The sequence below is a fragment of the Lupinus angustifolius genome, chromosome LG13, assembly GCF_001865875.1.
Source record: "Lupinus angustifolius cultivar Tanjil chromosome LG13, LupAngTanjil_v1.0, whole genome shotgun sequence".
NCBI lineage: Eukaryota > Viridiplantae > Streptophyta > Magnoliopsida > Fabales > Fabaceae > Lupinus > Lupinus angustifolius.
The window spans coordinates 16,163,325-16,179,317 of NC_032021.1; the positions used below are offsets into that span (position 1 = coordinate 16,163,325).

At 29.1% G+C, this 15,993-nt stretch overlaps 1 protein-coding gene across 1 annotated transcript; it reads left to right on the top strand.

Annotated features, from left to right (window-relative positions):
* Positions 4,439-5,176, top strand: LOC109325158 (zinc finger protein 3-like). Its single transcript, XM_019557332.1, has one exon. It carries the CDS (start codon positions 4,444-4,446, stop codon positions 5,011-5,013), a length of 570 nt encoding a protein of 189 aa, XP_019412877.1. The 5' UTR covers positions 4,439-4,443; the 3' UTR covers positions 5,014-5,176.

Consider the following 15,993-nt stretch of genomic DNA (forward strand, 5'->3'; position numbering starts at 1 on the left):
CTTTCATGAGCATGTTGCTCATATGGGTGTTGTTCCTTAGGGTACCTTAGTTCAGTGGGAGTCTATATGTTTTATGTTTTGCTTTGATGGTTTATTGTTTCATTTTGAAAATGTGCATTATAACAATTGTGTTGCAATTAAAGACTTTGGATTGATCTCACAAAAGAATAAAGAAAGACCAGTTGGAAATAGACATGTTTGAGTTCATATTGCATGAAATTTCCATGTCACTCATCCATATTTGATCTATGTCATTAAGTATATTGGTATGGTGATCATCTTGGTCGAGTCACGTTTGAATGTGATGGAGGTTGTGGTGGTTCCATAGCTGATATATGAGATGAACCAGATTGTATTAAGGAGAAGTCTAAATATAAATAGCATACAGATGTGCGCCTAAAGAATATGTGATATAATTGTTCGAGGAAAAATATGAAGCCCAGGTGGGAGATTGTTAGAAATTCATAATTTCTAATTAAGGTTGGCATCATATATTTAATACAATTATATTAGCTATTTATTTTTAGGTTACAAAACAAGTGATCTAATTAATGACAACTTATAAGACTTCTGAAACTAATAACAAATATGGGTTTAATTACTAAATACCCAAACGGTTGACCTATAGGGGATAATGTAAACCCTATAAGTTAACACATAAGGAATGATTATGCTCCACAATACACCAAATCACAAATAGTTTTCACCTCTCCCCATCAGAGAGAAAACGAAGGTTCCAAAATGAATTAAGGATTTGGTTGAGGAAGACCATCATTCCAAAACTCTTTCAAAAGGTATGTCAAAGGAGTAGATCAGAGAACATGCATTCAAGTATGACTTTGTATCCTTGTTTTATATTATGTATGAGAATCATGATATTCAAAATCATAGGATTGGTATTTTACCAACCATTAGGAAATATCAAACATACGGATCTTTGGATTTATTGGCAAAAAAAATCAAGGTGTGGTAAGAACAATGTGTCACCCTCACGTACTAGCATTAACTCCCTAAAACGAGAGTAAAGGACAAAAGAAACTCAAGACACTAATATTAACCTTATATCATAGTTATATAATTATCTCATTTATCCACTATTAAATTAATTGTACCTTACATTATATATTGGATTCGTCATATATAATTAATTAATGTAAAAAGTACCACGTATATCTAAATAAAGGGAATATTCTTGCCCTACTAAAACTTTGTAATATTACCTTGAACAATTTTAAATCTTTTTCTAATATCATCCTACATATTGAAAAAACCACACACAAAAAGATTGAATGCTTCTCATAAATGTATTCCAAATGGATTTACAAAATTCATGTAAATTTGTAAAGATGGGTTCAACAATTTTTAATGTAAACTTACCGTTAGTTAAATTGTGCTATGTCGTTCAGTTGATAATATAAATAATTGAAAAAAAGAAATCGTATAGTAGATAAAAGGATATATCTAATAATTGAAAGAAAAAAAACTACGATTTAAGATTTAAATGAATACCATTCTGAAGAGCACACGTGAAAGACAACTATTTGCATGGATTAAACGGTGGAGACTGCATGGGAAAAACCAACCCATAACCTATTCATATGGAATTATAAAAGCAATGCAGATGATGCAGAAAATAGAGCAATCAAGTGCAACATGCAGAGTTGCAGAAAGTTCTGACCATCTAAGCAACTACCACTAAATTTATAATTACATGATTCACTTTTACAAAATGTATTTAAGTATTGGCCATTGGAAATGAATAAGGATTTTCTATAGGATAAGAGAAACAAGTTTTTTAAAAAGAGAAATATAACACGACATATCTAATTTTTTAATTACAATAAAATAATATTTTTGTTTTGAAAATAAAAGGAAAACAAGAACATATTTCTCCAATCCTTAGAGAGGATCTTGATTATTAGAGACTACTAACCTAATCATATCAATAAAATTTAAATCCTCTCTAGTATTAAAAGATATTGTACTAGATGAAGATAATGAAACATATTTTTCATAAAAATTAACAATGTAAATTTTAATTACTTTTAAATAAAAAATAATTATAATTCATGAAACACATTTTTACCTCAAATTCCACTAGACTCTCTAGTGTGCAGAATCTATATTCTCTTTCAAATGTAATTGTTGGCACTTACACTGTTAAAGTTGGATATCGTTGGCTTCTGTCTCAAGATAACCATTTTAGTCAAACGGTGGAATGGGCTTGGATATGGAGAACTCCTGTTCCCGATAAGATTCGCTTCCTCCTTTGGCAGATTTGACATGGTGCTCTTCTGTCCAAGTCTATCAGATTCAATCAAGGTATTTCTTCTTATGATAATTGTATCTTTTGCACTAATAGTATTGAGGGCATGAGTTACTGCCTTAGAGACTGCATTAGAGCTTCCTCCATCTAGCACTTCCTCCCTCTGTCTCATGCTGCTGATTTCTTTACTTGAATATCTTTGATTGTCTCATTAAGTATGGCAAAAACTCTGAATTTCTTATAACCCTTTGGTTTGTATGACGGAGACGTGCTGCTTTTGTGATGGCTAATAAGGATTGGCCTCCTCATTGTGTTTTGGCAAATATTACTGGCCTCCTGCATGATGTTAAGAAAATTAACATCGACACTGCTCAAGTCTTGAGAAGAATGCCGAAGCAAGTTAAATGGGTTTTTCCTCCACTTGGTACTATTAAGCTCAATATTGATGGGAGTAGCTTTGGGAACCCAGAGAGGACCGGTTTTGGAGGTCTTATCCGTTGTGTAAAGGGTACATGAAAAAAAAAATTGTGCATTGAAAAGTGATGCATTTATTATCTGCAAAAAGTTTTAAAATTTGAGGGGAAAATGTTAACATTGAATTTGAATGAGTTTTATAAACTGTTATTACATTATTCACTTTTATATTTAATTATTATTGACCTTTCAAAAAAAAAGTTCAAATAATTAATGAATAATATAATGATTGTATATAAATTTTACATAGTAATGTATAAATATACACTCAAAATTTTGTGTATATACTTGTTGGCATTCTTTATATCAATATGCAGCATACAAAATCAGAACTTCCAGGTGTTCATTTTATTTAATGGATACTCTACTATTATCAAATATTTATTATTGATTGTTTCAGTATAAAATTGCAAACACTCCCTTATACTAAAACCTACTATTAGTATTTGATAATGAAAAATTATTACATGTTTCTCAGGGACGATAATATAAATGTAAAAAGTGTTGTGTTAAGATTTCTGACATAGACTTACACGTTTTGATTTCTTAAGGAGTCTTCTAAGTAAAAAAAAACCTTTAACATAATTTTGCCACTAAATTTTAAGCAAATTCATACAAATATATGTTTATAAATTTGAATGAACACTAAGAATTTATCTAAGACTGTGCCTAAACTCAAAGAATGAAATCAGGAACTAAGAGTGTAAATATAGTAAAAGCAGAATCACAAAGCTCATAACATCTCTAACATTTGTTTACGAACATTCGTTTACGAGTTAAGATTTGGAAAGGAAATAAGAGAAAATAAAAACTTAAGAGCAAAATCCGAAATAATCTAACAAGTGGAGAGTCATTTATTAAGATGATGAAAGTGACATGTGAGAGGAAAATCTTGGTTTGGAAAATGGAATCATCTCACACTGTTTTATCCCTTCTGTTCCCAAGCCCATACACCTCACTGTCTCATCCACTATGTTTGATGGTGCTACTCAGAGACCCATCACATTTTCCAATTCTTTAAGAACAGTTTCACTTTAACAACTTTTAAGAATACTTTTCTTCTTCTGAACTCTTCTTTCAACTCTTCCACCATTTCAAACTCCAAGGCCCAAACTAGTATAAGTAGTTACATTCTTTTAAAATTCTTCCTCCCACTGCTTTCTCTCCCTTGCCACACATTTGAACCATTTCTTCAGATATTTCCTCAGGTAAACTAACATGCTTATCATTTCTTTAAGTAGATGTCGGGTTTATTCAACTGTAAAGTCTCACATTAGATATAAAAGAAATAATGAAAGAGTTTGTAAGTAGAAAATATCCATGGAACTAATGCGTTAAGGTATTAGTTCAAGACGTGATGTCCCACTTGTGTTTCTCCATTCTTCTCATACTCTCCCGGGTAACAATGGAACTTCCTGGTAGTTAGAGGCTCCCCGATCACAGTATGATCTAACATGATGGACATCTTCTATCCAAAAAGTGTACCACTTCATGTTTCGTTGCTTGTGATTGGTAAAAAAAAAGTTAATTATTAATTTTTTTACTTAAATATATTTTTTGAACCAATCAGAAGCAATAACACACCTTTATGAGACCGCAGATGTGTTCCCAGTCCAACACTAGTCTTGTATTTACAATTGTACAATTTCCAATGTGTAACTTATCTTATTTTTCATTGCCATGTTGGTTTTCAGAATATAGAGATGGGATATAATGAGAATGTAACCAAAGTTGGTGATAACCAAGGAGAAGATGCAACATCAAGATTTTTTCAATGTCAATTTTGTTCAAGAAAGTTTCATAGCTCTCAAGCTTTAGGGGGACACCAAAATGCTCACAAGAAAGAGAGAACAGTTGCAAGAAATGCTAAGAGGGCTTATGAGTACTCATATGTTCCCTTTGCTTCCCCATTCTCAACCCCTATGGTTTTCTCTCCAACCCTTCATATGGGTATTTTGAACCCTCCAATGTTCATTACTTCCCATGCAGAAAACCACTCTTATATTCCTCAAGAAATGGCAGCAAAATTTGGTTCAAATGGTGCACCTAGATTTGAGAATGCTGTGTTTCTTGAGGGTAGTTCAAGAAGTGAACTCAATGAGGAAGATGAGACTAGTTTCATTAATTGGCAAAGAAGCATAAGAAGCAACAACTTCAGTAATAGAAGTGACACATTTCAACATATATCATTGAAAAGTAACAATGAAAACATTGGAATTTGGAACAATGTTACAGAAGAAGGAAGAAAGCTTGACTTATCTCTTCATTTATAGTTTTTGTATAGAATTGAGATGAGATGATGCATTTCTACAGTTGCACCATTGAAATTTGTACCCCACTTTCCAATAAAAAGCTTGCTTCTCACTTTAATTGTATTGCATGAATTGATGAATAAGTGGTAAACTTAACATTTGAGGAACTATACTTTTGTGTACTACTTTATTTTGGTAAAATATCAAATCCATAACAAGCCAGAAAAATAGTGTTCAGTGTTCATAAGTGCATATCACATAATTCCAACCATAATTATATAATTATCTCATTTATCATATGGACCATATACCACATATTGGATCGCCATAAAGATAATCTTATATGATTAGTGTTAAAGTTGGTTCCTAGTTTTATAAATAGGGATTTGTAGAGTAAGCTACAATAAATTTGTTTCAAAAAACTCTCAGTCAGAGTTTCTTGTTTATTGAAATTCTTCGATTTTTAAAGTAATATTTAGAATTTCCATTAAAATTTCATGTATACATGTTTAAGATAGTTTTTGGAGAAATGTGAAAGTACAATCACACTAGAAGGTTTTAATTTTCAGGTCACTTGTTAGCTTGAAAACGGGTGGAACATTAGTTTCAAATCATTTCAAGCCATAATAATTTTTTAAGATATAATATTATGATATTGTTCCATCCATATATACCTGACTCTCTTGTGAAACTAAGGTTTTATTATTTTTGTTTTAAACAAGTTATACTAGTAATGACACTTGTCGGTAACACATCCACACACTCTAAAATAAATTAATTATTATTTATAGTAACAAAATATCTTTGGATATACCAATAAAAGATGAGTTGCACTCTACTTTAACCAATTTGGCCATCCCACATCTGAGCTGTACTAATAAGTATAAAATAATATTTAATTTAAAATATCCATCACAAACAATCACACCTTGAGCGTTAGAGTAAAGATCATATTCAATTAATGGAGAGACAAATACTATATAATAGCATATAAAAAATAATTTGTAATGACAAATTTATCTTTTTATTTATTATAAAATCACATTTTTATCATTGAAAATATGAAGAAAACAACTACTTACAATGGAGAGGATCCTTGTTCTTGACGGTTAAAGGTGAAAGATCACTAAATTAGGGATCTCACGAGCCATTGGAACCTTGTATTCTTTTGGACTCAATATTTTCCAAAAAAGATAAAAAATAATTGTCATGTGATCTGAAACCATAAGCCAGGTGATTATCATAAAGTTTAAACATTCATTATCAACCCCCTTCATATGATTAACAAGGTGTTAGTTTAGTCGTATAAGACCACACTAGATATTAGAAAGACTAAAAGGTCTAATGTTCGATTCCGATAAACGATACTTGTTGGGAGGGATAATCATACATACCGAAAGTGATGAGTCCCTTACCCAAATGGTGAGAGGATACATTTGGTAGTACAAAAAAATATTGCATACCTCATTCTCGATTCTTCTAAGCATAGTTTAAACATTGGCCTAATCATCTTATTACTAATTGGTTTTGAGATGAAAGTATACTCATTTTCTTAAACTTTCATTATCCTATACCATGAAACACTGTTGTTTCTTAGCTCATAAATCCTTATTGCGCTCATGATATTACTTTCGGGTCTCATAATGAAACCAACATTTTCTATAAGCCTTGTGTTCAAAGAAAAAGAATTTGTGTTTTAAAAGAAATGTATTTACCTAAATTTCTATAGAGATAAAGAAATATGTATGAGTAAAGTGATGAGTTTAGTTGTATTAATTGATTTTGATTGTTGCTTTATGATGTCAATAATGATGCTAGTCTGTCCATGTTATTGACGGAGATTAAACAAATTGTCTTATTTACTCAGAGTCTTCGAGTTTTTTACATCATCTATTGACTATTAAACTAAAAAATAATACAAATAAAAATGATGTATGGTGTATTTTTTATAAGTGAAAATTTTATTAAAAAGAACAAAAATTATAACTAGAAAAAATAAATGTATAATTCTCACAAATGAGAAGACAAAAACCCTACCTGATTCAAAAGAGATCCTCTAAAACCCAATCAAACAAAAACAAAACTAAGAGTAGTGCTCCAAGAATAAAATTGAATTAGAGATCCACTCAAACTAAGACATAATTGTACATTTGTGTTTACCTTCAATCTATAATTATGATTTGAATTTTATATTATCCACAATATCCTCTACACACACCGTCTTGTCACTAAAGATCACATCATTTCAAGCTTTCCAAATAATTATGATGTATTAATTATGTATACACTAATAATATATATATAAATATTACATCAAAATATTAAATATGCAACAAAATTTGTGCATTGCACACTCTGGCATGAGTGTGGATCCCCCGGACCTAAATCAAAAACAATGTTTTGAATGAAATGCGTTACATTTCCTTGTTGTATAGTTAGGTGGTATATATTAATACAAAGAGGGTGTACACAGAAAATTCTAATGTGGATAGTGCTGATATTTTCACCACTCATTTCTCACACTTTTCCATATATCATATAAAAAACCCAACCCACTTTGTCCAACCACTAGCCACCACCACTAGCCACCTCCACCAGCCACCATGACCTCCGTGAACGATGATTAACCACCACCCTTGACCATTTTACTGTCTTAACCAATAACTAGGGCATCGTGTAAGATGAATAAGGATTACATATCTTTATGTTTTTAGCCAATCAAATTATAACATGTAATATAAAAATATCAGTTTATGTTTTTACTATTTTTTTTATTATAGGTCACTTTCTAATTGGATTGAGACATAAATTGGGATACCAAATAAGAAAAATAATCTTCATTTATATAAGTAATGAGGGGTCAACAATTTGTCCTAACCTATTCTTACAAAAAGAGTTAAGAGAAAAATAAGTTACATTATTAGAAGTTAACCATTATCCATAATAATATAAAAACAACAATCAACTCTTATGATTTACTTTGAACTACATATAATGATAAACCTTATATAAAAAGGTTGGTGTCTGATTTTCATGTCATTTTGAGGCATTAGCTATTAGTGGAGGGATGGCAAAAGTAGAAGTTTTTATTCCATACACACCAAAGTTAAGATAATGATTTACCAATGCTGCAACTTAATAGAGATATTGGGGGAATGAATATAATACTCTCATATTATTATTTTTAGTGGAAGTAAAGGAGAAAGATAGAGACAAATATTTTGTTATCATATATATGTACAACCAAATTTTGAGAATTCTTTATTATTATGATATTTGTTTCTAACCCTTTTCTCCTCTCTTGCATAAAAAACTAATAATATGAGAGTAGGTAGAAAAGGGTCTAAGTTGTTATGGTTGGAGAAAGTCTTCTATAGCTCTTCTCTCTATATCACTAATATCCATAGAATCCATCAACTTTGTTAGCTTTTCACTTAGGGTTTCCACCTCTTTCTGCAAGTTCTTAATGTGACAGCATGTTTCCTGCAAGATCTTAGACACTGATTGCTGCACCAAAATTTCATATATATATATATATATATATATATGTGTGTGTGTGTGTGTGTGAAGTAAGATTTGAGAACAAAGTTAATTTAATCATAAAATATTTAAGTTAATTTGTGTACTTGCATAGTTTAAACTTCAAATGTGTATGTCTTGAATATCTAATTATAAACTTATGCTAAAGTAATATAATGTGATTATGGTATCAACTAGTAAAAACAAAATAACATATTCTTACATCACTTTTCTTTAAACCTTTTATAAGAAATGTTTTCTAAGAAAAAAAAACTATTGATAGATGATAAATTATAGGGATTGAAGTGTAAAAAGGTGGTAAAATGAAAATTTTGCTTGAAAACAATGCAATTATGAAAGACCATGCAAAAAGATTATGTTCCAAAATGTTCACATCTTAGATATGGTCATACCCTTGAGTTGTTTCTTTGGTTCAGTTGTGGCAGAAGTACTTGTAACCTTGACACAAGTTCATTAATCTCATTCTGATCTGTGAACTTTGAAGCTCTTGAGCTTCTGTGGCCAGACATGGCTATGCAACTTTTCTAGTTCTCCTTACTTACTTTGTTATGCTCTCTCTCTCTCTCTATGTGGCCAATGCTTGTAGTGTGTTATGTGGTAGTTGTACCAATGAAGCTGTTTAAATAGAGAATGAGTGTGAGGGGTGTGAGAGATTGTTTCAAATAAATTTCTTTACGATCTGGTTACGAGTTGAGTTTCAGAAGGAAGGGAAGAGAAATAAATGACTTCAGAACTATCTCATAAATGTATTTTATGACTCTTAAGTCTTTCATGTCTTTTCTTTTCCCATTGAAATCTAACTCAGAAACAAACTCTTAATACACCGCTTGAGTGATTATATGGAATAAGACAACTGCAGTCAAAATTTACAATTTTGAATTGTTTGAATGAGGGCCCATTTGTCACACATTTCTGCTGTACATGGACATGGCCCACAACTACAGTGGTTGTTAGAGTCATTGCTTAAAATATTTATAACTCTTTCAGCTTAAATTATTTCTTGATGCATGCATCTTGTAGGAGAGGACATATGTATGGTGAGCATCAAATTGTACCTCATTGTTTGTTCTGTGAGAGACTTTATAGTGGGTATACCTTCCTTATTTTTCCTTTTAATTTGGTAATAAATTACTCAAATACGATAGTAAATCCCGGCATAACGATAAGACAACCTTATGATCTAATAAATACAAAAGTCTTCGAAGCAATTTCTCTATATCTTCAAGTATAAGATTATGTATATTTATCTTCCCGAATTTTATTAGATAGGATCCTCATATATTAAATAGCTCTTTCAGTCAATCACTCAAATTTTAATCTAAGAAATCCTTATAGAGGAATATAACCATAAAATATGACTACATGATTGAAACCTCTAGCATAAATATTGAAGTCTCATGGTTCCCTCTTAATCTTTTTAATATATAGTTTTTTTTGGATATGAAGCATTTTTTGGTTGGGCCATCAAAATCTGATTTCTCAATCTATAGGTTAAGAATTTTGAGAACAAGTGATTATCATTGAGGAATGATTAAAGAATACATGCCCCACGTTTGCCAAGATTTAACTAATATTATAAGAACAAATGAACTTATCTTTTTTAGCTTATAATAGTTGACAAATTTTGGCCTTATTCAAATATTAAACTCACTAGGTAGCTACTTTTGATGTAATCTTAATTTTTAGCATTGGTGTGAAGAAAATAGAATCTATTAATGTTGTCAGAGGATACCTATGCAGAGAACAAACAAGGCATAATCATTACCTATTTAAAATAAATTTAAATACAGTGATCACCTTGGATTTTTGTATGGTGGATCCTTTAACAAACGTTTTTTTAGAACACTAACTCAATGCTTATTTTATAAATAATATTTTTGAACTTTTTGGTGAAAAATAAATAAATAAAATTGTAGCTTTTAAATTATTATAAGGATCTTTCAATCATTGCCTTTTCATTTATTCCTTTAATTATTTAAAAAATAATATTTTTTACCCTAAACACTATTAAATAATATCACATATTTTTAAATTATTCAACAAATTTCAACTCACTATATAAAATTATAAATAGTTTAATCAAACAATTTTAATTCATTTAACTAACAATTCAATTTTCTACCTTGGTCAACTACAATCTCATAATTTGTAGCTAACTTATGAGTCATAAGGTGATCTAATAATTATGAAGTTATGATAAATGTTTAAAAAATAGAGTAAATAAGATTTTAAATTTGAATTTCACTCACAATAAAATATAAACATACTAATATTTGCTGATACAAAAATAATTTTATAACTTCCATATATGTATATAGATATAAATATAGACAATTGAAGCAACCACTTCAAGACGCCAATCACCTAAAGTCTCAAAATATATTTAATGCCTTTAATAAATTTTATTGCTTATTCAATGTTATTCAAATTTTGTAAGTATATAATATTTATGTTATGTTTGGGTGTTTAGAGGGTATGTTATTCAAATTTATGTTATGTTATTCAAATTTTGGAATGAATGAAAACATTATTATAGAAGAGTGTAAAATCTATGCATTGAAAGTGTAAAGATTTATATATACTCAGTGTATTATTTATCACTCATTTGTATATTTAAAAGTCAATGATAATTTAAGATGAATGATGCATTGATAATATTTGACATTTGTCATATCTCTATTGTATTTAATATTTTTAATTAATGGCTAATTCTAAATCTGTTAATTTCTAAATGTTTTATCCGTATATGCCATTGACTCTTTCCATCTTTTTCTTGTTTCACTTTCCTATTGCTGAATAATATAGTCTTAATTCCATTTTACTGCCTATTGCAATATATCACGTATATAAATTATTTGTTGTAATCTCTTATTTCTATTCTCTCTCTTTTTTTTTTTTTTTGTTTCTTTTTGTCTAGACTGATTTGAAAATTTGACGTGGATTTTTGAAGTAATCATGTAAAATTTTCATTTTATTAAATGTCTTGAGGACCAAAGTATATGTTGACATTAATTTATCATTGTTTTCAAACTTAAATTATATGTAGTGAATTTTATTCTTGTAACCCAATTAAAGGAATCATGGGTAATGTTTTCCTTAATTTAAAAAAGGGAAAGTTGTATAAAAATTCATAAACTTTATGTTTTTTGTAAATAGAAATTAATAACTAATTTTTCTTTCTATTTACACATGAAAGTTTAACTATTTGTGAAATTGGTATGTACTTAAAAATCATTTGGTTTCCTCTCAATTGTCAAATCATTATTATTTAATTTAATTTTTTTATACATCAATGTATTATATATCTCTTTTCAACTCTGAAATTTATTTATCATTTTCTTTTGGAACAATTTGATTTTTTTGGCGTTAGTTGACATTGATGTTGATTAGTATGCATTGTTGTGTTACTATGATTATGGGTCTAATGGCTACAATTTATATTGGACCACTAGTAATATATTATTATCATTATGCAAGGACTAATTTCACCAATAAATAAAATGTATAGTTATTTAAGGAAAAAGTAACTTATAATAACTACTTATAAAATACATAAAATTTAAGAGGTTTTATGCAATTCTCTCTTTAAAAATACAATAAGACTAACATTTTATTCAACACTGGGTGATATTATAAAATACCGCAAAATGATATATGAAATTTTAATTAATTACTCCTACACTTTCGTATTATTCCCGATACATTTTTTTATTGACAAATGTTAGTATTTGTTATGGACGAGACTTGAATCCTTAATTTCTTTCAATACATTTGTTTAACCTTCTCCTTAACCAACGTACGACCATATGACTCCCTATTCCTTGTACACTTTATATCTTATATGTTACTACAAACTTTGTCTCAAGCAACAAATTTCCACTTTAAAACCCATGTTGTTATGAATTGTGTCAAGATGTGTTCAAATGGAGACCCTTGTCAAGATGTGTGTATACAAGTCTTCAATTTTAGACTAATCAACACATTACTAAAGAGAAGATTGTTGCTTGATAATGTAAAATAATAAAAGAGATAGTAGTTATTTGGAAGATCAAATAAATTAATAAAGGCAATAAGAAAAAATTGGTTCAAGTATAAAAAACTTTTGAAAGAAAATATAGACATAAATTCTCCTAAAAAATTGAAGCTAGTTTTTCCCAACCTAAATTTTGGAAGACTTTGTATGGGTGAATTATACATTTATATCATAAGAACGTTTTATTACAAAGTAAAGCTTTTTTGTTTACTAATTTTTTTATTTTATAAGAAAATTGACCAATATGGTACAATCAGTATGATATGCATACTATATATAGGGTTCGATTCACTAGTACACAGGTAAAATTGAAGATACAATCCAATATTCTTAATATTAGATAAGATAGGATTACGAATAATGAGTTGAGGAGGAAAATGGGCAGTTCTTATTGTATGAAATATGATAAAATTGTGTTTTAGATGGTTTAAATATGTATGGAAAAAGACTGCTATAAATCTCAGTTATGAGAGTTGATCAAATAAATGTTAAACTAGTTTCTAGAGCTATAGTAATACGAAGAAAAATCATATGCAAAACTATTAGAAAAGTCTTAGAAATCAATGTTTTATCAATAAATTAATTTATAATAGATCATTAGTTCGTCGTTGACCATGTACCTAATTCTACCTAGTAAGATTAAAGCTTTTTGATTGATGTGGTTATGCTCCGGATAATATTTTAAACTATACTCCAAAACTGTAATTGTGGTCACAATATTAATATTTTAGAATGTCTATATCTATATCTAATCATAATTTCCACAATATTAATAAATTTTCCTATAAATTTTCGCGATAAACTCGATCACAATTTAACACAGATTGAAAGGGTAAAAGAACTTGATGTGACTAAATAGCAAGGACAAAACAAATTATTGGAGCTTTGGCATCATTTACCAAACCTCTAAATCGGTCCCTAATTATGCGTTAGCAACTACTACACTATTGTTTATGGGAGACAAAGTTTTGAAGCACAAACATCGCACTTGAAGATTAGACAAATTGCAGGGGTATGTCATGCTAATGAGAAATTCTTATATAAATCTAATTTATTAAAAAAACTGTGCATAATAATAAGCATATAAGTAACATACAAATAACAAAAAAGGGCCTAGTAGATAGAACTTCTCCATCTTTGTAATCTTGTCCCACTCACATTTGAATCACTTTACTAAAAATATGAATAAGAGTAAATTACATTGATATCTAGAGTTTTAGTGAAATTATATAAATTATCTCTCTGTTTTTTACACTTAAAAAAAATCTCTGATTTTTATATATACATTACACTAAAACTTTTTTGTAAAATACAAGTGTGATTTTTTAAACAAAAAATGATAATAAATATAATTAAGTTAAATAAAACATAAAATATTGGGATACAAATCCAAATAGTATACGAGTTAATACATCTTCATTATTTTTTGTTCGTTACAATATAGTACAAGAGTGATTTAAACAATATCCCCTTATAATTATTGACGCATCTTATAATGTACCAAAAATAATGAAAATGTATTGACTCGTATACTATTTTTTGTTTAACTTAATTACACTTATCATTCTTTTTTATTTAAATGATCACACTTATTTCTCATGTAGGGTAATCAGTATAATATATGTATAAATATCGAAGGGTTTGTTGCAGGTGTAAAAAATTGAGGAGTGATTTATATAATTTTACTAAAACTCGGGAAATATCAGTATAATTTACTCTATGAATAATCATTTTATATTAAATAATTATCTAAATCTCTCCGCCACACAATTATTTTATTTTTAAGTATGACATGTTAATGTCTTATTAGCTTGTCCACATAACAATGTTACTTACCATGTCTTTGGGCATCCATGTCTTTCTATTTAAAGACACACTAAAAAAATATTTGTCTTTGGTCTTCTTTCCAGACAAAATGTGCAATTAAAAGGTAGTGGAATAAATTTGGTTAGAAACATTGCACTAATTAAATTCATGTATTAGTCTATATCTATATAGTTCATTTTTTTTTAATGAATATGTAAGTTTCTAGTGGGCAACTTTAAGATAGAAATTTTCACCCAAAAAAGTCAATAAAAAAAATCTGTTTTTGCAAGGGTCACATGCAGCCAATGATGATTGAGCTTTGAATCAAATAGGAGAGAGTGAAATAAAAGGCCTATAGCTAAACATAGTAAAGGGTGTTTCAAGGACAAATTTTCAAAGCCTAATTTTCTTTACTGTTTACAAGTCCAATCCCCATTATAGTACTTTTTATATAGTCTACACTTACCTAAAAATATGTAGTAGAATTTGTCTAACTTTACCAACAATAAAGGAACATACATGCACACCATTATGGAAAGATGTGAGTCTTATCTCCTTTTCTCATCTCGGTCACATTTCCAATTGCCTCTTCTAAATCCATGGGAACCCAATCATTACATCCCAACTTAAAAAAAGAAGATGACACCATTGTAGAGGTAGAAATATGTTTGAACATAGAGTGAAATTGAAAAATAAGAATAAGAAGTCTCACATTGCTTAGATTTGAGTGAATTGGAAAAAAGGAAGTCCCACATCGAATAGTTTTTATATTTGGGAAGTTCCAAACCATATAAATAGATTCTCCTCTTTTGACAAAATCCCATTAGCTGAATGACTTCTCAGCTTTCTCTTCTCTCTCATTGTGCTTATGCAATTTCTAGCTAATTTATTTTTATTTATTTTTTATTCTAGGGATAGTTTATTGAACATTTTTTGTCAGTATCATGAAACGTTTTAAAAAGAGGTCCTAACATGCGACTCGATATGTTAATAATTTCAATAACATAATTCATATTTTTAATTATATGACAACAAAAATATAAAACTCTACACTATTGCATATCTATGTGGCAACAAATGTTACAAAATTAAACAAATTGTATTTAGAATTTTACTATCTATTATCTAGCAAGCACAACTCATAAGTCTCCTAGTGTATATTTCTAATATCTTGTTATTCCTTTTCCCCATATAATTACAGAGAATTCAATGTAAAAATAGTTTACTTGGGTGGAGATGGAATCAATGGGAGAAAAAGAAACTTTGAAACTCAATATACATTGTCCAAGATACCATGGCTTCAGACGTTCATCCTCATTGGGTTTATTTCGATAAAAAGCTTCTTGATCATATGGCTAAAACCATCAAAGATCAAATGTCTATAGGTAAATCCAATTGTTCATTTCTCTCTTTTAAATTTGATATTATAGAGTAGTCATGTGAATTTCATTTTTTACTAACATTATAGACTTGTGAAATAAATCAAAGTTACCACTAAAATAAAATGATAATGGCCAAAAAGGATCAACATATGTATCCTCCTAGTCTATGATAAGATAGATGTTGAGTTTATTCAAGTGTGAAGTCCCACATTGGATATGCGGGAATGAGTGAAAGAGTTT

Bases quoted from the DNA above. Each gene is read 5' to 3' on its own strand.
- LOC109325158 (XM_019557332.1), top strand. From the start codon at position 4,444: ATGGGATATAATGAGAATGTAACCAAAGTTGGTGATAACCAAGGAGAA.